The 26,380-nt window shown below is 37.3% G+C and overlaps 2 protein-coding genes and 1 pseudogene across 2 annotated transcripts; 1 reads left to right on the top strand and 2 right to left on the bottom strand.

Moving 5' to 3' along the window:
- Positions 1-1,242: 1,242 nt before the first annotated feature.
- LOC582964 (leukocyte elastase inhibitor) lies at positions 1,243-3,659 on the bottom strand. Its single transcript, XM_011667875.2, has 2 exons — positions 3,361-3,659; positions 1,243-2,989 (listed from the first exon to the last, which is right to left on the bottom strand). Coding segments are annotated over exons 1-2 (1,203 nt in total). The 5' UTR covers positions 3,363-3,659; the 3' UTR covers positions 1,243-1,788.
- Positions 3,660-9,016: 5,357 nt separating this feature from the next.
- LOC582936 lies at positions 9,017-13,102 on the bottom strand (annotated as a pseudogene).
- A 2,491-nt stretch (positions 13,103-15,593) lies between these two features.
- LOC582904 (thioredoxin-related transmembrane protein 1) lies at positions 15,594-25,999 on the top strand. The gene is made up of 6 exons (XM_782837.5): positions 15,594-15,870; positions 17,175-17,336; positions 18,608-18,736; positions 19,648-19,693; positions 20,628-20,729; positions 21,434-25,999. The coding sequence occupies exons 1-6, from the start codon at positions 15,731-15,733 to the stop codon at positions 21,671-21,673; spliced, it is 819 nt and encodes a 272-aa protein (XP_787930.3). The 5' UTR covers positions 15,594-15,730; the 3' UTR covers positions 21,674-25,999.
- Positions 26,000-26,380: the final 381 nt, after the last annotated feature.

The raw sequence follows: 26,380 nt of genomic DNA, 5'->3' as shown, positions 1-26,380 counted from the left end.
AGATTAAGAGAAAGAGAGAAAGTTATGGAGGAAAAAGGTATAAAAAAAGAAAACACAGAAAGAAACCCTGATGAAATAAATAAAAGAAATAAGAAAGAATGGCAGAGACAATGTTCATGATAGTGTAAGGTTTCGAAAGGGAAAGATACAGAGGGACATTTTGTAGAGACAAATTTTCATTTTAAAAGTACAGTTTATTACATTCAAGATAGACAATAACATTACATTGAATTATCAATCAAATATTCACCAGTAGTTCAATTGAATTCAATTGATTCGATTTTATTCAGTACATATTGCTTTTATTTTACAAGCTAGCGTACAAGGCTTTTATATTAGGGACTTTTAGATTTGCACGACGACATAGTGGACTGCTACGCGTGACGTCCTTATAAGGCGCTGCCGGTGCCTTTAAAGGGCATAACAGTGCATTATAAGGACGTCACACGTAATAGTCCACTATGTCGTCATGCAAATCTAAAAGTCCCTTTTACTAAACAGTCGGGTCGTTGCACAGCTGTGTTTCAGGTATGTTGAATCAGGGGGGGGGGGGTTATAAACGTGTTCCTCATGGGATGTGTTTCCCGATTCCAGGTGCCACCACCCGACTGTTTAGTAGAAGCATACAAGACAGAAGTCTGAAGACTTGCAGGCACATTTTGACGATACAAAAACATAAACTAGTTAATGAATATACGAACATCTTTGTTACGGTTTATCTACATGTACATGCTGAGTCTTCTTACTTCCAAGCTATATATTTTAAGATATATAATTTAAAATTCGATATTTTTCAGTGGGTACAAGGTTATATGATCATACCGTTCAAACATTTACAAACATAATAAATTCTGTATAATGAGCAATGATATGTATTTAAGATATATACATGTAGTTTACTTCAATAGTTTGGATACAAAGATATATGATCATACTGTTAGAATATGTCACAGACACAGTAAATCCTATAATTAGCAATAACGTATCAAATTCAACAAACTACTTATGTAACTGGAGTTTTCAGATAATTACTTGTTAAATTTTAGTCATGTACCTATACTTAGTTTTTTTTATAATAATAATAATAATAATAGCTAGTTCTTATATAGCGCTTTTCAAGACCGAAGGCCCTCTCAAAGCGCTTTACAGATATATATATATTATTACCCCAGTCATAGGATTCAGGCTTACCCGCACACAATGTATACACATTCTCCACTCCCTGGGGAGCATTCCATTCCATTATCACCCATTCTTTAAATTAAAGTTCCATGAGCTGGCTAATTTGAAATAAATGGAGTACCATATATTAGTAATCTATTACCCACAATAATAGGAAATATCACACTACACTGTAAGTATAGAAGTCAATGATTAATTAGTTTGCTCTGCACCTGCAATGTAACCACATAGTTTTTAAATTTCAGACATTGTTTTGTTTTGTTTTTTCAATCACTCCCATGTTTTTTTAATCCTACGCATTTGCATCAATACTGTTGAATAATTTAAATTCTGGGTTCTACGTTAAGTGTGTTGTATAGCAGTAATTTATACCAGTATAACCAGGCAGTGACAATTAGCATACGATTGTAGTGATCTCTACCCATCAACGATAACTTGAGCCTCGCCTGAAGAAAACAAGACAGTGGGTATCAAAACGCAAGAAACATTTATATTGTGTCATGAACTGATTATCAAGCTTACATAGGTTATTCCAAACACATTTTGATTCAACTGCCGAAAGAGAAAATGTAATTTTTGTTAAAGCGTGGACATGGCGGTCCAAATCTAGGAGGGATCCATCATTCGTCCCATGAAAAGGACCGATTTCGTCGGCCGGTGACGAATCATGAAGATAAATGGGTGGTCTGCTCGAAACAGAGTCGGCTTCTCAGGTTCTCTTGGTCGAGCGCATCCCAACTTCACTGCAACAGCCGTTGCAGCAGCTGCCTCACTCCCTTCCTCATTGATATCAACAAAGGCCTTGTGGATGACGGCAGAGATGTACAACTCTCTATCACCTGAGATGCCTTCGAAGTTAGCCTTGCCATCATTAAAAGCGTCGGGCATTCCCATTCGTTTCAAAACCTCCTTCAATTGGAATTCTGCTTCTAATTTGAACTTTGGTAATAGTACGTTCACTTGTCTTGATTTGAGCCCTGCGTCCCAGGATCGAAGGATGTCTGCAGAGAGCTTCGTCTGAAGGTTACCAAGGCCATCATCTTTGACAGGAAGAGCAATCAAAAGACTCAGATTGCGGCCTTGATATGGCATCTCTAGCACAAGACAGTCATTGGTTTTGTCAACAGCCAAAGCAAATTTACCCTTTTGGATCATAAGACTCACCGGAACCTTCTTTCTCTCATCTAAAACCTTGAATGTTTCTTGTGTAGTATTTTCGGCACGAAATTTTGATTCCCAGTTCCCCTTGAAATAGATGGCATTCACCAGGACAAGGCGTGTGAGATCATTTAGGATTCCAGGAGGGATCAGGTTTGTGATTTTATCTTCGGTCTGCTTTGAGACCCAATCATTGATTGAGTGAGTGGCAGTTGGAGCTGCAAAGTTATCCACTGCCTCTATGGCTGCTCCATAATAAGAAGCAGTTCCTTCAAGAAATGACTGAACGAAGTTGTAGCCAGATTTTCCATAGAGCCTGTTGGCAGCATGAAGTTTGTAACCGGAATTTGTTTGGTAAAGCAAGTTGTTCAGCTCTTTGAATGTTCCGTGAAGTTGGTCTTGGTCAACCTGATTGAAACGGAAGACATCAGCTATTTGAGTCGCTGTATCACCACATGCTCCTAGCTGTGTCATAGCTAGAGCGGTCGATATGCTGAGAGGGGAGAAAAACAGATTTGTACCTCTCCGTTCATCTTGAAATGTTTGATAAAGATCTAGGGCGAATCTGGTGTTAGCACTTGAAAGCTGGACCAGTTGCTCAGATATATCTTGCTGCTTATAGAATGCCATGTTTCTGATGTATTCTGACCTGTGGATAATCAAATGGATCATTGACATTAATTAATATAGTGCTTGTATTTCACCAAATTGTTTTACTTAATTAATGTTTCAATTAATCATAGAAGTATGACAATCGTTTGAATGTCAAATACTAGTCCATAGCACAATAAGTCTACCCCCATTAAAATGTCATTGTGACTAACACTCAACGTCTCCCAAGTTTAACCCCTTTAACAGAGAAAGTATGCACGGTTTGTGGCAGGCGTCTAGCGGAACCTGTGTTATCAAATCCCAAAAGTGTGAAATTGAGTAATCAAGCTTGCCAACAACATTCATGATGATGCACTCCCTTTATCTTTACAGTTAATAAGTGAATATAATATTCGAATATTTACTCACATACGACAGCACAATTCCGCTTTAGACTGTAATGGGGAAGTTCTGATGCAGTCACAGTAAGTATACTTCTAAATGGCTCAACTACGTGCGTGATTCATAATACAGTGTTTATTGGATTTCCGGACCACCGGACCATGTCCCCTTCCTGTCAAACCATACAAAAATACACGCACAAAGTACACACACCTTCAAACCCCACACCCACGCACAATCACAGACAATTACCAATAAAGTGGATGTAAAATGGATATTTTTTATTTGCTTTTGATTTGCATTGCTCGTTATCATATCATTCGTGATATGTACTGGCTAAGGCTTATAAGGGAGGGCCCGAGTGAGCAAAATGAGCTAGCGCCTTTATTCTTTTTTTGTCATACTGCTTACAGAGTTCATAACGCCCCTCTAGGTTTGTTTACCTTTACGCAGTACACCTCCAACTTAATATCTCCTCTCTCATGCTATTTCTTATTATGCTGTGATAGATAATGATTACCCATTCACCAATACGAGTCACTGAGAAATGAGACACGAGAGGCACCTTTTATAGGGTTCAATTTCTCTGACATATTGGGATTTGAATAATACAATTAAAAGTTTATTTCGTAATATCTGAAATTCACAAGAATATTGTTCTTTCTTTTTCCTAATAGTAAACATTGACATTGTTCACGTTTACACATTCACATTCTACTTTATTCTATGTTGCTTCTCTGTGAATATTTATGGATTCTAAATACATAACGGTGTCTTCATGATGTATACTTTTCTTCCGGTTTCTGAGTACAATAGTACAATACTTTGTAGGGGAGAAGGACCATATGGGTTACGGAAGGTTCACTTCTTCTCCAGCAGTCAAATGTTGCACTCAGAAAGCTGTTTATAAAAAAAAAAAATCCCGATTGAATAATATCAATAAATCCACAACTCAGTGGAGTAGAGCACACCCCCACCCCCCCCCCCCCCATTTACATGAGGATGACTCAGATTGCAAGAGATAAAGAAATTGTTTCGACGCGATTTTTCATATTATTTTTATTTGAAATCTATAGAAGACACCAATAATATTGATGCAGTGGCATCAAGGTCAAATAGCGTGCAAGATCAGAAGAATAGGGAAAATTTATTGGGTTTTTTCCAGTCTTTGTTTCTTCTCTCTCTCTCTCTCTCTCTCTCTGTGTCTGTCTCTAAGTTGTTCGATTAGTTAACTTCTACTATTATTTTCTCTTCAAACTGTGTGGGAAGTTCACAGTCCCGGTCACCGGTTAGTGAGTTCGGCTTTATGTACACAGTGTGAAATGAATATTACAGTCGATATAATTATGAATCGTGGTATTTTTGTATTATTGTATTATTGTCAGTGGCGGATCCAGGAATTTCTTATCGGGGGGGGGGCACAAAATCGCATGGGGTGAAATATATGAAAAACGATGGAGCGAGACGTCAGCGGCGAGGGAGCGGAGCCACCAAGCGGGGGTGGGTCTGGGAGGGGGTCAGAACCCCCTCCCTGAGTAGGAAGCATTTGCAATTTTAGATCCACATTAGGTGCATTTTCAGGCATTTCCTGGAGTGATATGACGTAAAATTGCCTTTCCTACCCCCTCAAAGAGTAGGGATCCAGGGGCGGATGATGGGATCTGGCTATTTGCTAAGAGGGAGGGAGATTGACCCAATGACGACACGGAGCATCGTCCACGAGCCGCGAAGCGGCGAGGCGATTTTTGTTGTTGTTGTTGTTGCTTTTTTTTAACCCCCGTAAGTGATGTTTTCCTGGCATCTACTGACACAATGGAGACAATAAAAAGCATTGCATGATAATTATGTCTTTTTTAAATCAAGTAACAGTTTAAGGGGGGTCGACCCAAAGACGATGCAGAGCATTGTCCACGAGCCGCGTAGCGGCGAGGCGATTTTTTGGGGGTGCTATTTTGAACCTCCGTAAGTGATGTTTTCCTGGCATCTATATACTAACACAATGGAGACCATAAAAACAGTGCATGATAACGTCTTTTTAAATCAAGTACCAGTTTAAAGGGGTTCGACCCATGACGATGCGGAGCATCGTCCACGAGCCGCGAAGTCCGAGCCGCGTATCGGCGAGGCGATTTTGGGGGGGCTATTTTGAACCCCCGTAAGTGATGATTTCCTGGCATCTACTAACACAATGGAGACCATAAACATCATGTCATGAGAACGTCTTTTTAAATCACTTAAGTAACAGTTTAAGGGGGGTTCTACCCAATGACGATGCGGAACATCGTCCACGAGCCGCGAATTAGTCCGAGCCGGGTAGCGGCGAGGCGATTTTTTTTTGTTGTTACTATTTTGAACCTTCGTAAGTGATGTTTTCCTGGCATCTACTAACACAATGGAGACTATAAAAGGCAGTGCACGATAACGTCTTTTTAAATCAAGTAACAGTTTAAGGGGGGTTTGACCCGGTGACGATGTGGATACTGTGTGGGTCTGGACACATGATGGCGTTTTTCTATTCACATCACATTTTCACTAGGCAGCCCAAGGGGGGGGGGGATAAACCCCCTAACCCCTCCCCATCCCCCACAGATCCGCCACTGGGATCTTTTGCAAACTGGAAGCAATATAAGCATTACATGTGGCAGATGGAAAATGTGCTTGCGAAACGGATAGAAACTTCGCGGCCACAGGGTTGACAGAAAATAATATGACAATGAAACCAGCAACTGTGGCAGGATTAATGGCGGGAACAATCTGCATGCTGAAAGAGCAGTTAGAATAGGTATATAGGAAAATTAATTCAAGACTAAGTTATAAGTTAGAAGTTATAAAGGAGATAAAATCTTTGGTATTAGTCATGTTCGACTTAAAATTGCATGCCCGCTCCCCCCCCCCCCGCCCCTTACCCGCTAAAAAAAACACCTTCTTATAATATCATCCCCTTTTCTTTCTTTTCCCTTCTCATTATTCTCCTTTTCCCCCTTTTCTCTCCTCCGTCTTTCCGCCTTTCTTATTTTTCCGCCTTTTCTCTCCTCTCTCTTTCCCTTTCCCCTCCTTTTTCTCCTCTCCCCTTTTCTTTCCTCCCTCTTTTCTTCTTCTTTCGCTCTTCCCCTTTTTTTCTTTTTCCTCTCCTTTTCTTTTCCCCTCCTTTTCTCCTTTTCTTTTTTTTGGCCGGGGGGGGGGGCACGTGCCCCCTGTGCCCCCCCCTGGATCCGCCACTGATTGTGTTTGGATATTTGCGTCTCGGTGACGTCAGCTGAGAGGGATACTGAAACAATTTTGCATTGAATTCATTGGCTTAGCATAATACAGACCTATGGACAGTATGCAATACTGCATACATCGACATGCTCTACGACCCTCGCCAAATGCATACCAATGGATAGCCTTGGTGAAAGATCAAGAGAAAGAGAGAAAGTTATGGATGAAAAAGGTATAGAAAAAGAAAACACAGAAAGAAACCCCGGTGAAAAAAAAATAAGAGACAAGAAAGAGTGGCAGAGACGATGTTCATGATGGTGTAAGCTAGGTTTCGAAAGGGGAAGACACAGACGGACAATTTGTAGAGACAAATTCCATTTTAAAACCACATTTTATTAGATTCAAGATAGACAATAACATTACATACAATTATCAATCAAATATTCGACAGTAGTACTACATGATTTCAATTGAATTCAATTGATTCGATTTTTATCCAGTACATATTGGTTTTATTATTATACTAGCTAGCGTACAAGGCTTTTATATAACTAAACAGTCGGGTTGCCGGGCAGCTGTGTCTTCAAGTATGTTGAATCAGGGGGGAAGTTAAAAACGTGTTCCTCTTGGGATGTGTTTCCCGATTCCAGACGCCACCACCCGACTGTTTAGTAGAAGCATAGACTCTACAAGACAGAACTCTGAAGACTTGCAGGCACATTTTGACGATTCAAAACATAAACTAGTTAATGAACATACGAACATCTTTGTTACGGTATATCTACATGTACATGCTGAGTTTTCATTCTTCCAAGATATATATTTTAAGATATATAATTTAATTCGATATTTGTCAGTGGGTACAAGGTTATATGATACCGTTCAAACATTTACACACATAATAAAGTCTGTATAATGAGCAATGATATCTATTAAAGATATATGCATGTAGTTTACTTCAATAGTTTAATTACAAACATATTAGGCCGAATTTTCCATCTCTTTCGTTCGTTAGCCTGTTATTGGGGTAGGGTCGGCTCTCTCTTTAGAGACGGAAACCGTTTATACGCATACCCTTGCTAACACCACGGCCATTTTAGGCCATATTTTTATGCCCCGAAAAATCCCCCAAAATGTCATTTTACCTCATGCACAGGCACGTACACAAGGGGGGGGGGGGGGTGGGGGTTAAACCCCCCCCCTTTGGTAATTTTCTGTGTGTAAACCCCCCATAACCCCCCCCCCCTTCGGATTGTTTTTTTTTTTTTTTATAAAAAAAATATTCCCATGGGTGACCTTACCCCCCCCCCCCAAGGGAGCAAAATGTCAAATTTTCAAATTTCGAGACAAAAAAAAAAAAGTATCCTCTTACCCCCCCCCCCTACCCGCTTATTCAGTGGTCGGCTGAGTCGCTGCGATTCTTTTGGGACCCCCCCCCCCTGTGGTAATTTTCTGTGTGTAAACCCCCCCCCCCCATAACCCCCTAAACCCCCCCTTTGGATTTTTTTGTTTTTTTTTGTATAAAAAAAAAAAAAAAAAAAAAGTGTCCTCTCACCCCCCCCCCCCCTACCCGCTTATTCAGTGATCGGCTGAGTCGTTGCGAAATTTTCGGCCCGATTTATAAATGTTAACCCCCCCCCCCCCTTAAAAAATCCTGCGTACGCGCCTGCTCATGCATATGATCCGATGCATTGATTATTCAAAATTAGGCCTAGGCTATAATAAATCGGTTCCACTTACCAACTTGACTGAAATAATCCGTTTAATGGTCCCTTTTTAGGAAATTATGGGTCAAAATCGAAATCCATGTTGAAAATCTTGCAAGACGTATTTTAACTCTCGCTGCGCATGACATCATATAAATCTCATCTCTTCTAGTCTACGCCGAAGGCAAAATGATTATGAAGGAAAAACTGTGCGCGAGCTACACGTTCGTAATGGCGTTATCACAGTTTTTCTTCATAATCATTTTGCATGAGGTAAAATGACATTTTGGGGGGGTTTTCGGGGCATAAAATATGGCCTATAAATGGCCGTGGCGTTAGCAAGGGAATGCGTATAAACGGTTTCCGTCTCTAAAGAGAGAGCCGACCCTACCCCAATAAGAGGCTAACGAACGAAAGAGACGGAAAATTCGGTCTACAAACATGATTATACTGTTAGAATAGTTATACACACAGACACAGTAAATCCTATAATTAGCAATAAAATATCAAATTCGACAAACTACTTAAAAGATGGGAGTTGCTGCTACCTTGTTTGGCGTTCAACAATAAGGGATAGAGCAACGTCGATCTGGCGCTGCTCAGTGGCTGCGGGGCTTACGATCAATTGGGCAAAAAGAATTTCCGTTTCGGTTTAATAAAATTAGTGGACTTTAAAGGATTACAATTATTATTATTATTTAAATGGAATTTTCAGATCATTATTTGTTGAATTTAAGTCATGTACCTATACTTTTTTTTTATCACCCATTCTTTAAATCAAAGTTCCATGAGCTGGCTAATTTGGAATAAAATGGAGTACCATATATTAGATATTAGTAATATATTACCCACAATAATAGGGAATATCACAGTATAGAAGTCAAGGATGAATTAGTTTGCTCTGCACTTGCAATGTAACCAAATAGTTTTTAAATTTCAGACATTGTTGTTTGGTTTTTTCAATCACTCGCATGTTTTTAGTGCTATGTATTTGCATCAATACTGTTGAATAATTTAACATTCTGGGTTCTTCGTTTAGTGTGTTGTACAGAAACAATTTAAACCACTATAACCAGGCTGTGACAATCAGTATACGATTGCAGTAACCTCTACCCTTCAACGATTACTTGAACCTCGTCTAAAGAAAACAAGACAATGGGTATCAAAACGCACGAAACATTTATATTATAATGTCATGGCCTGATTAGCAAGCTTATATAGGTCATCCAAAAACATTTTGATTCAACTGCCAAAAGAGAAAATGTAATTTTTGTTAAAGCGTGGACATGACGGTCCAAGTCTAGGAGGGATCCATCATTCGTCCCATGAAAAGGACTGATTTCGTCGGCCGGTGACGAATCATGAAGATAAATGGGTGGTCTGCTCGAAACAGAATCGGCTTCTCAGGTTCTCTTGGTGGAGCGCATCTCCTCATCATTACAACAGCTGTTGCAGCAGCTGCCTCACTTCCTTCCTCATTGACATCAACGAAGGCCTTGTGGATGACGGCAGAGATGTGCAACTCTCTATCACCTGATATGCCTTCGAAGTTTGCCCTATCCTCATCAAAAGCGTCGGACATTCCCATCCTTTGCAAAAACTCCTTCAGTTGGAATTGTGCTTCTAGTTTGAACTTTGGTAATAGGACGTTCACTTGTCTTGATTTTAGCCCTGCGTCCCAGGATTGCAGGATGTCCGCAGAGAGCTTCGTCTCAAGTTGACCAAGGCCATCATCTTTGACAGGAAGAGCAATCAATAGACTCAGATTGCGGCCTTGATATGGCATCTCTAGCACAAGACAGTCATTGGTGTTGTCAACAGCCAAAGCATATTTACCCTTTTGAATCATAAGACTTACCGGAACCTTCTTTCTCTCATCTAAAACCTTGAATGTTTCCTGTGTAGTATTTTCGGCACGAAATTTTGATTCCCAGTTTCCCTTGAAATAGATGGCATTCACCAGGACAAGACGTGTGAGATCATTTAGGATTCCAGGAGCAATCAGGTTTGTGATTTTATCTTCGGTCTGCTTTGAGACCCAATCATTGATTGATTTAGTGGCAATTGGAGCTGCAAAGTTATCTACTGCTTCTATGGCTGCTCCATAATAAGAAGCAGTTCCTTCAAGAAATGACTGAACGAAGTTGTAGCCAGATTTTCCATAGAGCCTGTTGGCGGCATGAAGTTTGTACCCGGAATCTGTTTGGTAAAGCAAGTTTTTTAGCTCTTTGAATGTTCCATGAAGTTGATCTTGGTCTACCTGATTGAAACGGAAGACATCAGCGATTTGAGTCGCTGTATCACCACATGCTCCTAGCTGTGTCATAGCCAGAGCGGTCGATATGCTGAGAGGGGAGAAGAACAGATTTGTACCTCTCCGTTCATCTTGAAGAGTTTGATAAAGATGGAGGGCGAATCTGGTGTTAGCACTTGAAAGTTGGACCAGTTGCCCAGATATATCTTGCTGCTTAGAGAATGCCATGTTTCTGATGTATTCTGACCTAACCTGTGGATAATCAAATGGATCATTGAAATTAATTAATATAGTGCTTGTATTTCACTAAATTGTTTTACTTAATTAAATCAGAGAAGTATGACAATCGTTTGAATGTCAAATACTAGTCCATTGCACAATAGGCCTTCCCCCATTTATTTCCAAATAAAACAAATGCAACATTACTCCAGTTATTTTAATCAAGTTACATTAAAACAAATATTATCAAATCAACAGACCCAGTGGGACGACAAAAAGACAAGAAATACAATTGTTTGCATTATATAATGATATATGTGTCTGGCTTTTAAAACTTTTTTGTTTCTTCAACCAATTGGTCAAACCTGTATGAAAGTGTTGATATTAGTATAAGCAATAGCATTAGTACTATAAAAAGTATTATATTTTGCATCAAAAATTTGTTGGCTTTTGATTGGTTTAGAGCTCGTCACATGACCAGAAATATTTCAACTATTTTAAGAAAGTACTTAATGAGAGTACTATTTGGGAGTACTATTTGGGAGTTTGAAAAAATTAATTTTTTTAATTTTTAATTTAATTTTGTTTTTTTCTTCAAATCTTAATTTAATGAAAACAAAATATTTTAAATCGTTTTAGATCAAAATTGACATTTCTTTTGTTTTAATTTTTTTCCCAATTTTTTTTATTTTTATAAAATAATTTGTTGATGCAGGATATAAAACAAATATACCATGCCTTCTATTCGAGGTACTGGTTAAAACTATGGGCCTTGGTGACTCCTTAAGTACCATTTGCTTCGGGGCTGCGCTCCTTAGCAAATATTATAATTGGTAAATTGGAGTCAGCTCTTGAGCATAGTTTTAACCAGAAACTCTCAAGATAGTGTATATTTGTATACTAGTAGAAGCATTAGTATTTGTATTAGTATTTTTCTTTGTATTAGTATTAGAATAAGAATTAGTATTAGTATTAGTATTAGTATTAGGATTAGTGTTAGTATAATTAGTATCAGTATTGGTAGTGATATTAGTATTAGTAATTCCAGTGACATCCGAGGCCCTTTACCAAGCTGACAAGTTGGGCTTATACTAATAGAATGACCAAGCAATATATAATAGAACACATATCACTGAAGCTCTCCACCATAGCTAGCAGAGTAAATCGTTCTCCGATCCCATAGAGATTTTTAATTGTGGGAGGGTATACTATTTGGAGTTTCATAAAATAATTGACCTTTGAGAGCGCACGTACGTTTGCGTTCGTGGGCTACATAACTGTTCTCAACAGATGGCGCCTTCTCGTAATATAGAACCGTGCCTTAGAGTAACATAACAGTACACTGAGTATCGTCTATATACACTGTATTCCATAGCACACAAAGTAGAATAATGAAATATGAGGAGAACTTGGTTAAACTAGCACAGCTTAAGGCCCCTCATATTATGTGACAAATGTAACTGATTCACGAATACAAAAAAAAAAAATCATAAATTATGGAAAATATAAAGCCATTTACAAAATACACGAGAACATATACGCCATGATATAATAACAAGTTGGTCAAACTCTGTCTGTAAATGGCTCTGATAAAAAGCATTCACACAATCGTGAGCATGTACAAACGTCCTTCTTTTCATATGGGGCATCAATAGAACACTGGTGAATTTTCTTCTTGTAATTAAAGAATACATGAATATACACAGCGAAGTTCCGTGCAGGCTGCACACCGTGTGTAGCCTGTAGAAGATCTTCCCAAGATCTCAAATCAATTTATGTAGAGCCCGAATGATACTCGGCCAGAGTACGTCTTGCCAGGTATTGATTATGATATTGTATGAAGAGCCTATTAGTATGACCAGCATACGTACATACTGTATGTGGTAACACTAAACGGTTTAGCATAGTTTAGGGTCTAGTCAGACATCTCTCTGAAATAAAAGAAAACTGTTCAGGCGATACGTTCGCCCTCGCGTTTACATACTAGCGTAAAATGGTCGGCATGCAAGAAAATGGGCTCTTGCCTATATAGCTAGACTAGACGTGAAGAATGCATGCTGCACACACTGGGAAGTTGAGTACGCCTTCGCTACATAGGCCGGGAAGTTTGTAAAAAAGTTAATGTACGCTATGTACAAGGAGTAGCGTCGGGCAGTTGGATTTTCTTAAGATGTTTAAAGTATAAAGTCACAGGTACCTCCAATCTTATGATTAGCTAGGTTCTTACCTGTTTTGTATGCGATGATTTGCACGAACTGAAACATATGTTGCGATGTACCAGGAAGTTGTGGCGTATACTCGACTGGACTTTGGTATATAGGCTTAATTATCACGCGCAAATCATCTATCTTATGGTCAGGTACTCAGGTATATCTTGAAAGACAGTGGTACAAAAGCGTGCCTATCCTATGGATAAAAAGAGATATACAGAGTGAGTCAAAAAAAAAGTTTACACCTAGAAAATTGCTAATTATTATATAAATCATATGAACAGTAAATTATTATACATCTTATGAAAGAGTGATTTATCCCGAATCATTTAATACCATTTTTGTGTGGTATGTGTTCACGCTTGGGTGAATAGGAGGCATTGTTTGCGAGAGTGCAAAATCGACTTGCGCCTATGTTGCCTATGTGATGTTTGAATAAAACAATTGGGATTTGGGTATTAATTCGGTCGTTGCAGATCCAAATAACACCCCTAACAAAATTAATCAAGCCACACATATCGAATATCGAATATCAAATATCAAGGAACATTTGTGCGCGTGTCCGTGGGTGTGTGTGACTTTGCCCTTTGCAAAAAACATTATGCAATGCATTTCATTTGATACATTCAATCCATTCTCTCACTCCACTAATCCCAACATAATACATACTGAAGGCAAAACTTTGGCGCAAGTCGATTTTTGCACTCTCGTAAACAATGCCACCTGTTCATCCAAGCGTGAACACATACCACACAAAAATGGTCCCAAATGATTTGGGATAAAACATTCTTTCATAAGATGTATAATAATTTACTGTACATAGATGATTTTTAAAATAATTAGCAATTTTCTAGGTGTAAACTTTTTTTTGACTCACACGGTTTAGTAGACAAAGTCTGCTCATTTTTGTATTTACTTCTGTGCCCCTATAAAGAAGAAATAATACATTTTATATCGATTTATATAGCCTATCAGAGGAACAAAGTTCCCATATACTAGCTGCTATAAAATTAATATAGAAATATATAGGCCTAGTTATGTATATACATGTAGGTATGTTTTTATGTATGTATGTGTTATGGAACAGATGATTCAATTTGAAAATTCCTCTGTCATCGTTAATAACGTCGTTATAGAAATGATAATTAAAACACTGGAAATAAAACTCATTGGTTTCAATTCACTATTGCCGGTTTCAGTCAGTATATGCGCCCTCTCTCCTCTTCTCTCTCACATTCACTCATTCTCTCTCTCTCTCTCTCTCTCTCTCTCTCTCTTTCTCTATCTACAATAACCTCTCTATCCTGCCCCTTTTCATAATCATGAAGCATTTTTCTAGATATTAAGTCACTTATCTGTATGAAATTGATAATCAATTTTTCGTATGTGTGTATGTGGGTGCGCGCGTCTGTGTACAATTTCTGTTTTTTTATGATCACGCACTACAGACTGTGTAATAATTTTATGTTCGTGTGAAGAAGCATCTGATAACATTTCACTACAGTAAGCTCAATTATCAATGATTCTTATATGAAGGGGATACAGGCCAGCTCGTAAATAGCTTCGGAACGCATGACCACCAAATATCCACAGATCTTTTACACTATGGATACGTGGCGTCAAGATTCAAGATTCAAGATTTATTTATTTCTTTCCACTTGCATAAAAAAAACATTTCATTCAGTAACAGTAGTAACAAGTTCATCGTAAACTAGCATAAATACATTAACAATGAAACAGTTATAAAGACTTTAACAAATGTGGAAAAAGAGGTGGTCTGTTAAAAAAGCACAGCTTGTTAAAACACAAATCACCTTTACAGAAACAACGTCCCACTTGTGCATTTTAGAATAATCACTGGCGAAGTGATGGAGGTGCTTCATGAATACCTTTTGTTTGCCCTCTTGAGAAGAATACTTCCACCTGTGTATCAGATAAATGTACTGTCGGTACATATACTAAATACATAACTTTCATGAGCACGATATAGTTATTCGTCTCAATTTGGGAACGAATGACCTTTATCTGAACATGCGCAAATCCTAATTACGAACTCGCTTATTAGATTCTTCAATAAATCACATGTATATGAATTCACCTTTCGTAACCGCGAAACATTGTACATTTACATTAGAGGCGTAGGTAGTATCTTCACTTTTCTTTTTTTTTTGGGGGGGGGGGGGAGGGGGTCTGCGCGATCCCCCCCCCCCCCCCATTTCCCTATCCCATGAGCAGAAATTATTCCCTTCGATATGGATCTGGTTGCAAACATTAAACAAAAATGCTTTATAGATGAAAAATAAAGTAATAGTAATCAGTTTTCTACATTAGAAAAGACTTGTAAACTTTCTTGATGTGAGGAGACATAGACGAGAATTAGAGATTTTACATCAATCCTCCAATAAGAAACCTCATGCTTCAACCAGGGCCTCCCCCTCCCCCTTTTCCCTCTATCTCCCTCTTTTTCTCTCTCTCCCTCCCCCCCCCCCCCCCCTCCCCCCCCCCTCCCCCCTCCCCCCCCTCCCCCCCCCCCCCCCTCTCTCTCTCTCTCTCTCTCTCTCTCTCTCTCTCTCTCTCTCTCTCTCTCGGTATCTTGTCTACCACCGATGTTTTTACACGTGGACTTTTGAGGAAGGAGTGCTGGTGCTGATTTGGATTGACTTGTAGTCCAGTCGTTTTATGGCATCTGAGTTGAACACTGCCGTTGCAATTAACGTCATTGATAATCTTTGTTGCTGATTTAAATCTACAATACACATCCGTGAATAACTATTTTTTCCAATTTTTCTGAAAGTTAACCGGCAAAAATGTACCCAAAACGTGAAGTGTTTATCTTACTTTTCCTGATATGTGTATTCCGCTATGGAGAATCAGGAAAGACAAATGTTGTGAAGATTACAGACAAGGACTGGTCGAGGACACTGGAAGGAGAATGGCTTATCAAATTGTACGTAGATCCCAATTTATTCTGAAAATTTATTATTAGTCCCAACTGTGTCTACTCCTGTTAGTAAGTTCACAGCATTTTGCAGTCGTAATCGTATACAGTTTCAAGTTCAACGTCTTGGCTCTCCTCTTGTCACATCAGTTATTTACAAGATTATATACATTTAGCCAGAATGTTTATTAAAATTTGTATCTGTATTAACTGATTAAGAATCCAAAACTCTACTGCCAGGCTTATTACACGCACTCGTTCTTGTAAACACATCACCCCAGTACTTCGCGAATTGCATAATTGGTTGCCGGTGACGTACCGCATTATGTACAAAATCTTAGTTTTAACTTATAAATGCATTCATGAATTGGCACCAATTTATCTGCAAGAATTAACCGAGGAATACAAACAAACCCTCACGCAGTTTACGGTCATCTTCACAATTAAACCTCGTATCTAGCTGTGTCAACTCTTTCTAATGGTAATCGAAAAGTGGTCGAAAACCCCCTCCTTTACTCTATACACTTTTTCACAGGTTTCACAGGTTTCACGGCAAACCGCTGCACAATACAAGTACGTACCAATTGTGGGTTCTGGGCGGACATGCGCCTGTGTGAAGGTTTCTACCGTAAAGTCTCAGATCCTCATTAGGGTAGATAACTTCACACAGGCGCGTGCGCGCCCGCCCGCAACCCACCATTTTGGATAGGTTTCTGAACAAGCACCGACTAGATCTACCTCTCTTTAGAAATCTAGCCATCTGATTGGTCGAAATTGGTGTTCAAACTTAGTTTGTGGATACCATACAGTGCTTTTTGTCTGGGATTCCCAAATGATTGTAACATTCAGTCTCGGCAAGCCCCCCACCCAGGCGCGCCTCGGGCATCATGGGAGGATGCAACGTCCCCTTGAGCCTATAAAAAAGCCAGTCCTCTCACAGCAGTCGATATATCTATAATATGAAATTATAAGCTGAAGTATAGGTCTAACTCATGACGCTGTGCACATGGAATATGGCAACTTGATTTACATGATATATGCGTTGACCTCTAACCTGTTGGTTTCGGACAGCACTGAAATGTAATGTGAGATGCTGAATTATAGTGCGCTAACGGTTCTACGCCTACTCGCGTTCACACATTGTCATTGCGAGTGAACAGGTATTAGTGCACTAAAATTTAGCATCACCCATGCGTGCATCCAGCTTTCCAAAACCAACAGGCTAGAGATTGATGCTTTTAATATTATCGTGTAGATTGTGCGGTCATATCAAAAGTGGGCAAAGCCCTACATGTTAATCTTGTTTTTTTTAGTTATGCTCCATGGTGTCCGGCATGCAAGTCCATCATGCCAGTATGGAAGGAGCTTTCTGATTGGAGTCAAGAACTCAACACCAACATTGCTGAGGTGGATGTCACAGAGGAACCTGGGTTAAGTGGACGCTTTGCGGTTACGTCTTTGCCATCAATCTTCCAGTAAGTGTGTATCTTCAGAGGGGAAGAGAGTGAGAGAGACAGAGAGAGGGGGGGGGGGGGGGTGGGATGAGAGAAGAAAAAAGAAAGAGAGGGAGAAGAGAGAAAGAAGTTAGGAGATAGAGAGAGGGGAAAGAGACAGAGACAGAGAGAGAGAGATTAAAACCACAGGGTATCATTTCACGAAACAGGCCTAAGTGCAAGTTATCCAACGTCCTATAATTCCTATTGAAAAAAACTTTTGTATTAAAATTAACACATGTGTTTGTTATTTAAAGTTTAATTTTTAAAGCTCTGCTGCATCAGCTCTATCAAGAGAAGTATACAGATTTTATTTTTTCATATTCATTCATCCAGTCTTAACTTGAATTAGTCAATGTTTGCATTAATCCAGAGAAAGATGAATTAATATATTTTTGCCTGTCATATTTCGACTTGGTGTACTTTTTCAAGCGAATCTCAATATTATCTTTAAAAGGCTGTATTAAACTGTTGAACATACATGTTGAAAATCCATTTCAAGGGGCATTGTAAAGTAAAATTATAGGAATGTTGACAAAAATCAAGCAGATATCATGATATCCAATTATCTATATATAAGATTGTGTTACCATCGAGGGACTAAATGATAAGATTTGACCAGAGCCTGTGTATCCTATTCTTGGATATTCACCTGAAATAGAGGGATATCCTCTATTTCCTGGAAATCTGTCTCATTCACAAACTGTTATCTCCTACAATAAAGTTTCCAGTTATTGCTTCCTGCTCTTGAGGATGCATTCATTTCCTGTCCTTATAATGTTGTCAATGATGAAATTCTGAGGGGCATGAACGCCAAAGGGACATTCAGAATGTATCTTAAGATCATTAATGTTATAAAATATCAGTGAGGTGGCCCTGATGGAAGATTTTTAGAGGATTTACCTCCCCTTTTTGATACAGGAGAGTATAGGTCTTGCTGCATCTTTATTCTGCCAAGGAATTGGTCAATTTGGGTGTGTGTGTGTGTGTGTGTGCGTTTCTGAAAAATAGAGTACAAACGTGATTAGTTTAAAAACTTTTTTAATCCTTTGCAGACTCAAGGTTTCATAACTTCGAAAGATCTATGACCCCTGACATGAACAAAATTATGTATTGAACCATGTCACTCCATATTGTAAATATATCAAATATGAATATAAATATTAAAAAAACAACAGTATTAACACTAAAAATGTATTGATTCTCTAATATTATTGACCATTTCATCTTTTTTTTCATTTATCCTGATGTAGTGCGAAAGATGGAATTTTCAGAAGGTACCTTGGCCCGCGCACCAAAGATGACCTGATCAGTCTTGTAGAAGAGAGAAAATATGAGGAAATTGAGCCTGTAGCTGGATGGCAGTCTCCAAACTCTATTGCGTAAGAACAAAAACTCACTTTTTACTCTTTTGCAAGTGGTTTGTGTTGATTGCGCAAAAAAATATGTTGTAAGGCTATTGTACCTTTATTAAGTTTTTCTGACTGCAAACACAGAGAATCAAGATATAAATCCTGAAAAAATGTGAGATGGGTCATGTTTATTTATGGATTGTCTTCACATTTTGTCTATAAAGTGAGCTTTGTTCTTTATTTCATATGAGACTTTAATATCCAGATACATGAAAGAGTTGACCTACCGTATATTACATCACAGCTATATGACCATTTGCCTAAGTCTTTCATTTGAGTTTCCATACACTTTATCCCATTTCATACATTCACATTTGTTATATTTTAATTTCAGTTCACATACTTCTATTTAATTCATTGAATAAAAGACCTGCAACTCCATATAAACTAACTGCATTTGGTATAGCATGAATTATGAATGATAGAACTAAATTTGGTAGAGATTTAAAAAAAAATATATGGGTTTTGTCAAGACATCTTCCTAGGTGTTATAATAATGATTTGGTAGATGATAGAAAACAAATATGCAAGGAAAGAAACAATGGAATAATTATGAATTGCACCATGTACCAACACCAGCTAAAAAAAAACCAAGACAGCGCCAAATACATCGATACAACGATGTGTCTAAGCGCTTTACATATATATTATTACCCCGGTCATCGGATTCAAGGTTCCGCGCACACAATGTATGCACATTCTCCACTCCCTGGGGAGCATTCCAGCCAGTCGCCATTTTACAGTACTTTTTCTTCTATGCATTCAGAAAGAATATGATATTAGAAGACAAAGTTCGAGTCATGGTGATATGGAAAACTGTTTTATATACTTTTTTAAATTCATGTTGTAATTGTTGAAATCTGACTATTTTTATTTTCCAGAATGACGATTCTCTCATGGGTGTTTAAGATGTCCATGCTTGTGAGGGTAAGTCTTTTGACCATTTTCAGGCTATCATGCGAGTTCATGTCCTGATACTTTTCAATGTTATGCTTTCAGACCTTGTGTTGTTTCATATTGTGCAGACTCGGATTGGATTGGGTCCCAACCATACATAGGTTTCTTGGGGAATCTGGCTACCCCCCCCCCCCCTCCCCCGGCCTTCTCCACCACCCCACAATATTTGTCGCATTACTACTTGTATGCCAAAGGATAGGACATATCTGTAATGTGAACAATGTAGGTTTGTCAATCCATGACTATATAAGTAATTTGGTGATTCTATGTTGGCAAGCTACAGTCACACCTGTCTAGATAGCGACCGCCAAAGGGAAACACAAAGGGTGGTCTATGTAGACAGATTCATTAAGTACATGTTTCAATGAGAAACCATTTTCAAGGGAAACAAAAAATGTGGTCTTTGTAGACAGGCGGTCACTAAAGCAGGTTTGACTGTTCTTGCTATATGGACATAAATTGTACCAATCACCTAACAAAATAATTTATGGACATGTAGAATGTATATACAAATTTAAAAATCTCAAAATATTTACCCAGCATATGGGTGAAAGGATAAGGAGTGTGAAGAAAAAAAGAAATGTCAATCCAGCGTGCATAGAACCCAATCAGACTTGGGTTCAATGAGAGCCCTATTCTATGCAAGCTGGTACCCGTGAGTTGAGTAGTCTCAACACACATAGTGTTATGTCAGTTAAGAGTGTATTTAAACTAGCAGTATCTCTTTATATAAGTAGTATTTGAAGCTCATATTTTGAATATACTGTAGCCTGTAGGCTACACCTACTTATTCAAGTTTTGAGTTAAATTCCATAATTAAATTGGTATTTCTGTATCAAGGTCATGATATTAAGTTTCTGCATTTACTCAGAATTACCTCAAATGTATCACCTTTTCATCCTAGATAACACATACAATACTGACAGAGGAGTATGGGTTTCCTTCCTGGAGCTCTTATGGGTTCTTTGCTGTAGTGACTGTCATGATTGGTCTAATACTTGGAATGGTAAGATATTCCCTTCTATTTTATGTTCTCCCTCTTTGCTTGGTTTTATACGAGGGATGGTAAGATCTATCCGTCTTTTCACTGTAAATGCGGAAACTGTGAATTCTGTTTCGAGGTACTGTTTACTTTGGAGAGATTAAAGTTGTTCGATTGTGCATAGATTAGTCTTTATCTGCACTTGGTAATGAAGGACAATTTGCATGTTTTTTATGACCAATCAACTAATATAAATATATATATATATATATATATTTGTGAAGAAAATGGTCTAGGAACGTGAGACGTAGCTGTATTTACAAGTTTATTACGAGCTTTCGGCTTTTGAGGCCTTCTTAATATATATATATATATATATATATATATATATAAACACACAACTTTTCTGCAATCTGTCCCCTGCAGTGTAACTGGGAAAGGCATCATAGAATATTGGAAGGTTATTCAACCTTGTCAGAAAAAAAGTGATTACCTTCTCTTTTGCTAGTTGGAAATTATGTCAAGCAAATTTGATCTAACACCCACTGTCAAGAAATGGTCTTTTGATACCCCTTGGCAATCACATTTAGCCACTGTATTTGATATTACTTTACAAATAGTAACTTCACAAATTTATGGAAAGTATTGGAAACCATAAAGGAATATAGATACAGATACAATAATAACCTTGTCTATTATCTTCTTATTTCTTGTGATGTGTTATTTAGATCCTAGTGATGGTAGCAGACTTCTTTTTCCCTGTGAAGCCTCCAACAAGACAAGAGATCGCATACTCCCAACTCCCTCAAGATGGTGAAGGCACGGCAGATGAAAGGAAAAAGGAAGAGGAAGAAGAGGACAAGGAAGGAGAAGGAGAAGGAGCAATTGATGAAGGGAACAGTGGTGATCAGACAGTTCGGAAAAGGAAATCAGAAAAGGATAACACACAATCGGAACAGACGTCATAACTCTTTTTATAAATGAATTTCTACCTTACCAATTTTTTATTTTTTAGATCTGTGTCATTGTAAGAAAAGGAGAAATTGGACGCTTTTTTCTGAATTATTTCATATTAGTAAAGTGAAATGGAAAGTGAATACCTATGTTGTTGTTATTTTAACTCTTATTCTGCCACAGGGCTAATCCCCATTGTGCCAAGCCCCAAATCCCCCCGTGCCACATTGTTTTGGAGATAATCTGATTAACGCGATGGTTCTATGAATAGCGCGTGCAAAACACTAGGCACAGTCCAATGGGCATGAACAATAACTGCTATTACATTTGCGTGCCATCATGCAAGAAGCAGAGGAGCAATAGCTTGCTAGCGTGTACATGGCACCTTAACAATAGTGTGCATGCAGCCTTATGACAGGCTATGAGTTAATTGCTGGTTTTTGGATTGTATTAAACAACTATTTCAGCAATGGACTAATTTTGTCTAAAATTTTATTACAAATTTGAGTTTAAAAAAAAATATAAACAATAGTTCATATCCAAGATTTCTCTCGCATTTTATTCTAAAATTTCATTTATCATTGTTATATATTTTCTTTTTTCAACTTATTAGAAATACTTTCTTGGCTTCATAGCCACTCTTCTTTTCTTTCAAAGCTTTATAGCAACTCAATACTCACTACTTTGTATGCTAGAAATGACTGTAGTGTCTTTGTCATGATTAACCTTAACATTATAATGCATTAGTAGATTCTTTTCAATTTATTTTACCTTGATTTATAATACACTTAGCAATAGCTTCATATGATGAAGCTAAAAACTCCAAATGTTTTATGATGGTTTTTCAATATCAATTGATTGATACATTTTGAATAACTTGAATATTCTACAAGAAAATGCAGAGAATTGTAATATTTTTTCATTTCTTTATGATCACTTGGATAGAAAGATTAGTGAAGCGTTTTGTGTGTGTGTATGTAATTTTCATAAAGCAAAAGTGAAAAGAGCAAGAACGTGAATACGCAATACAGCATGTAGTCTATTATATTTGCTTCTCAAGTAGTATGGTAATTCATATATTAGATCTTCCATTTGCAATCTTAAAAGACTTGCATCATAAGATGGGCAGGAGGTACTCTTGAAATTATCACCTCCTTTTTCTGTTGCCCTCTTCCACATCAGATGTGCAATTTGTTTTATATGATTTTTTTTTACAGCTTTTTTGGTATGTGTTATATGTTACCTATTATAGTTCCTTTTAAGGATTTTTTTTTCCTTCAATTTTCACAAATATTTTTATTTAGTTTCATTCTGTACCTAGATTATGGTTGAACATTTGAGATTACCCATTATGTATATAAATGCACAATTTTGTATTGTGCTGTAAAGGATTTTGAAGTAGTGTATTCTTGACAATTTTGCTCAGTCATATTTATATCTCTGAAGTGTAATTCAGATTTATGAATAAATGATCACAGTCTTCCCCTGTCCATCAGGAAATTTGACAGACGTAGTTTTAAAAATATCTGTCATTATTTTAGGAACATAGACTGCAGTCTTAAAAAGAATCAGTTAAAGTAGGACGAAAATAACTTCCAAGAGATGTTGTGCTCTTGTGGATAAGTCTCTGGACTGTAAACCACATGGTTATGGGTTTTGAATCCCTTGCAGTAGCACTAATGTCCTTTGGCAAAACATTAATCTTCATTTGCCACACTCAACTCAGGTGTAGTAAGTGGGTACCTAGTAGGGTTTATTTCTTGAATCTATTGAGTGCTACGGTTGCCAGAGCTTAAGCCGGGGTACCAATATCCAAAGTTCTTTTGAAGCAAAGAAGGACGTTTATATCATAATAAGATATATGCACTATACAAGAACAGCATATGATTATAATCATATAGAATCTCTTTGCATATTGTGAGTATCTAGATACCCTGTTGATGTATATTGAGAGGAATGGAACAAGGATACCTGTTCCTAAGAACAAAATGCTTAAGGATGATTAAGTAGTGATATAAATCATCATTTCTATATCACATTTACATGCTTCCACCAAAAAATGGTGATTACAGAGGCATGATGTTTTAGGGTTGTCTGTTTATCCATCGGCCTGCTTTGGATGTTTCTACTTGTGCTCGAGAGACATTTGCTTCAGGCATTGAGCTGAACCCGATTAGAGTTTAGCATAAGTTTAGGATTAATTATGGGGTTGAGGTATATAATAGTCTTAGTTCTAGGGTTGAAGTTAGGACTTCAATTAGTTTTAGAAATTGACTGGGGAGCAATGATGTCGCCAGAGCATGTGTCATCGCTATATGTGGAGAACCCTGTGAGTCGTGAATTTCAGCCTTTGTATTACTAGTATGTCACCATTTACTGCAAAGGTCAAAGGTCATAGAGGTCAATGTAAAGATTTAAGTTTCACTTTCAGTATCACTTTATTTTATTTTCCGTCAATATGAATAAAGTAACGAACAAAAGGAACATGCATGTAAATACAAACTGTAGATTTTAAGTCTTACATTTATATCTCATCTGAGGAACCATTAGTGGTGTATAGTTGTAACTTGTTCTGGCATAGATTGACATAGCAAAATTAGTTCAACAAGCAGTAGGTTCCAAGTTTCGTTTTTGTATCCTGGACCCCTATCTAATAAACATATTTTAATGATCTTTATGTTCACAACACACATTCTTGCATCTCTTATGTATTGAGGGTGGGGGGGGGGGGGGGGATTGAAATCAATCTTAAGTTCAGTTGTAATAAATTCAAATCAATGGCAACTCTTCATAGGATGGGAGTGCGGGGTCTGTGTTCTCACATTTTATGCAATTATGAACCATGTATGTAATTGTAGAAAAGAATAGTGGAAAAAATTGTGTAGTGGCAAACGTATGACAATTAACTTAAAATCCGCAGGGACTTATGTAAAACAGATTTTTCTTCTAGTTTCTGTTGCTTAGCATACCTTGTCAAGTAAAATGTGTCTATATTTTCAAAGCAAATTAAATAGTTTTATAGACAACTATCTAAACTATATTGTAGATTCCAACCAGATCGAACAAAACAAAAACCTTTTTTCTATTTTCTTTTTCTTTTGTTGCTTTAAATTGATGTATAGAACAAGAAAAATGAATGTTTAAAACCAGTATTTTTTATTGAACATTATCTATCAAGGTAAAGTCTTGCCATTTCAGAATAACACATCTCTCGTTGTAGAATAGAATATAGTGTTTATTTTGTTATGATTATCCTTTTTAGAATGATAAATAGATGATAGTATTCATTTTGATGTAATTATCTTTCTTAGTTGAAATATACTACTTTGTTTATTTTGTTATCATTAAAGACCATATGACCTTTAGCAGGACAATATACGCAAACAAGTTGTGTACAACGTCTATATTTGAAGACTTTAAAAAATATTTATGTTCACGTTTTAGTGTAATTATAAATCAAAGGGGTCGAACAAAATAGCTTTTCTGTATTTTTTTAAAATTTATGTCTTTTTAAAACCCTTTTTTTTTCTTTAATGGTTTGTCTACTAATAGATAACTTGAGTAAGAGCTTATGCACTCAACTTTGAATATCTCAGTTGGAAATGTTTCTGAATTAAAATTCACACATGTCTATTATCAGTGCAACAGAAAATTGCCTTTGTATGATATTTTACCTATTTAAACTTTAATTGATCAGTAGTTTTACTAGATATTAGAAGAAAACCAGGTGTTTATATCATAAACATGTACATGTAGATGCCTCAAGAACACTTCTTGACCTGTGTAAGCACTGTTTATTACTTTACTACTTTGTCCATTTCTTCCCTTATCAGCAGCATTACGCATGCACGAACGTTTCAATTAAATACATAACAGTATATGTCAATAATTATTGACATTCGAAGACCATGCCTTTCAGATATTTCAAAGAATTTTTTGTTGTTGCACGCTTTATTAAGTATTTTTTTTTTTTAAAGTCTTTACATTATATATTATATAAGGGATCAGAAGAAAACAAATATATAAGCAAGGATCTCTATCTAAAACTACAAGACCTCTTTTGAAGAAAAAAAAGATCGTGATGGACAGAAGGGGGGGGGGTATTATGCCTCAAATCATTTCTAGGTCATTTGAAAAATTGTTTAATGTACTTTTGAAATTTGTCATTTACATAATGAAACTAAGACATAGATTACATCACTCGATATATACAAAAGGTACGATCTTTTGGTTCATGTCACAGTAAAAAGGGCTATTTTACACTTATTTGTTGCACATGCATTCCATAATTGATATTGACAACATTTTTGAAATTGTTAATAAAACAATATTGTAGTAGAGATTGAGTCTCGTATCTATTTTGTTGAACTATTTCAAGTTTCCTTTTTCGTTTATATTGTGTACCGTGCGAAGAGAAGAGAATAAAAACTGCAAGTCATTTGGGGGGGGGGGGGGGGGACGTATTTTCCCCCAGAAATTATTCATGCCCTTTTGGAAAGAGGATGAATAAAATAATATTTTTAAAGTGTGCATGGTTCATGGAAGAACAGGATCCTGTCTATAAATACACTCTTCCCATTTGCTGTACATGTTTCACCCCAATCATATTCCTTTTACCCAGTTTACGGTTTTGTATCATTTTCTAAAAGCGTTCACAGACGTTATGGCCCGAATTCACAAAGGAGGTTTGTCGACAAACCTTGGTTTTCGTACGTCATATG

The sequence above is a fragment of the Strongylocentrotus purpuratus genome, unplaced genomic scaffold, assembly GCF_000002235.5.
Source record: "Strongylocentrotus purpuratus isolate Spur 01 unplaced genomic scaffold, Spur_5.0 spur5_scaffold_5, whole genome shotgun sequence".
In the NCBI taxonomy this organism is placed as follows: domain Eukaryota; kingdom Metazoa; phylum Echinodermata; class Echinoidea; order Camarodonta; family Strongylocentrotidae; genus Strongylocentrotus; species Strongylocentrotus purpuratus.
Note: the sequence above shows the minus strand (reverse complement) of the source record. Positions and strands in the feature narration are given on the sequence as shown.

Excerpts from the sequence above, each read along its gene's own strand:
- LOC582904 (XM_782837.5), top strand. The coding sequence starts at position 15,731 with ATGTACCCAAAACGTGAAGTGTTTATCTTACTTTTCCTGATATGTGTA. Across the intron at positions 17,337-18,607 it reads TCTTTGCCATCAATCTTCCA|TGCGAAAGATGGAATTTTCA; the intron begins GTAAGTGTGTAT and ends ATCCTGATGTAG. Across the intron at positions 18,737-19,647 it reads CAGTCTCCAAACTCTATTGC|AATGACGATTCTCTCATGGG; the intron begins GTAAGAACAAAA and ends TTTATTTTCCAG.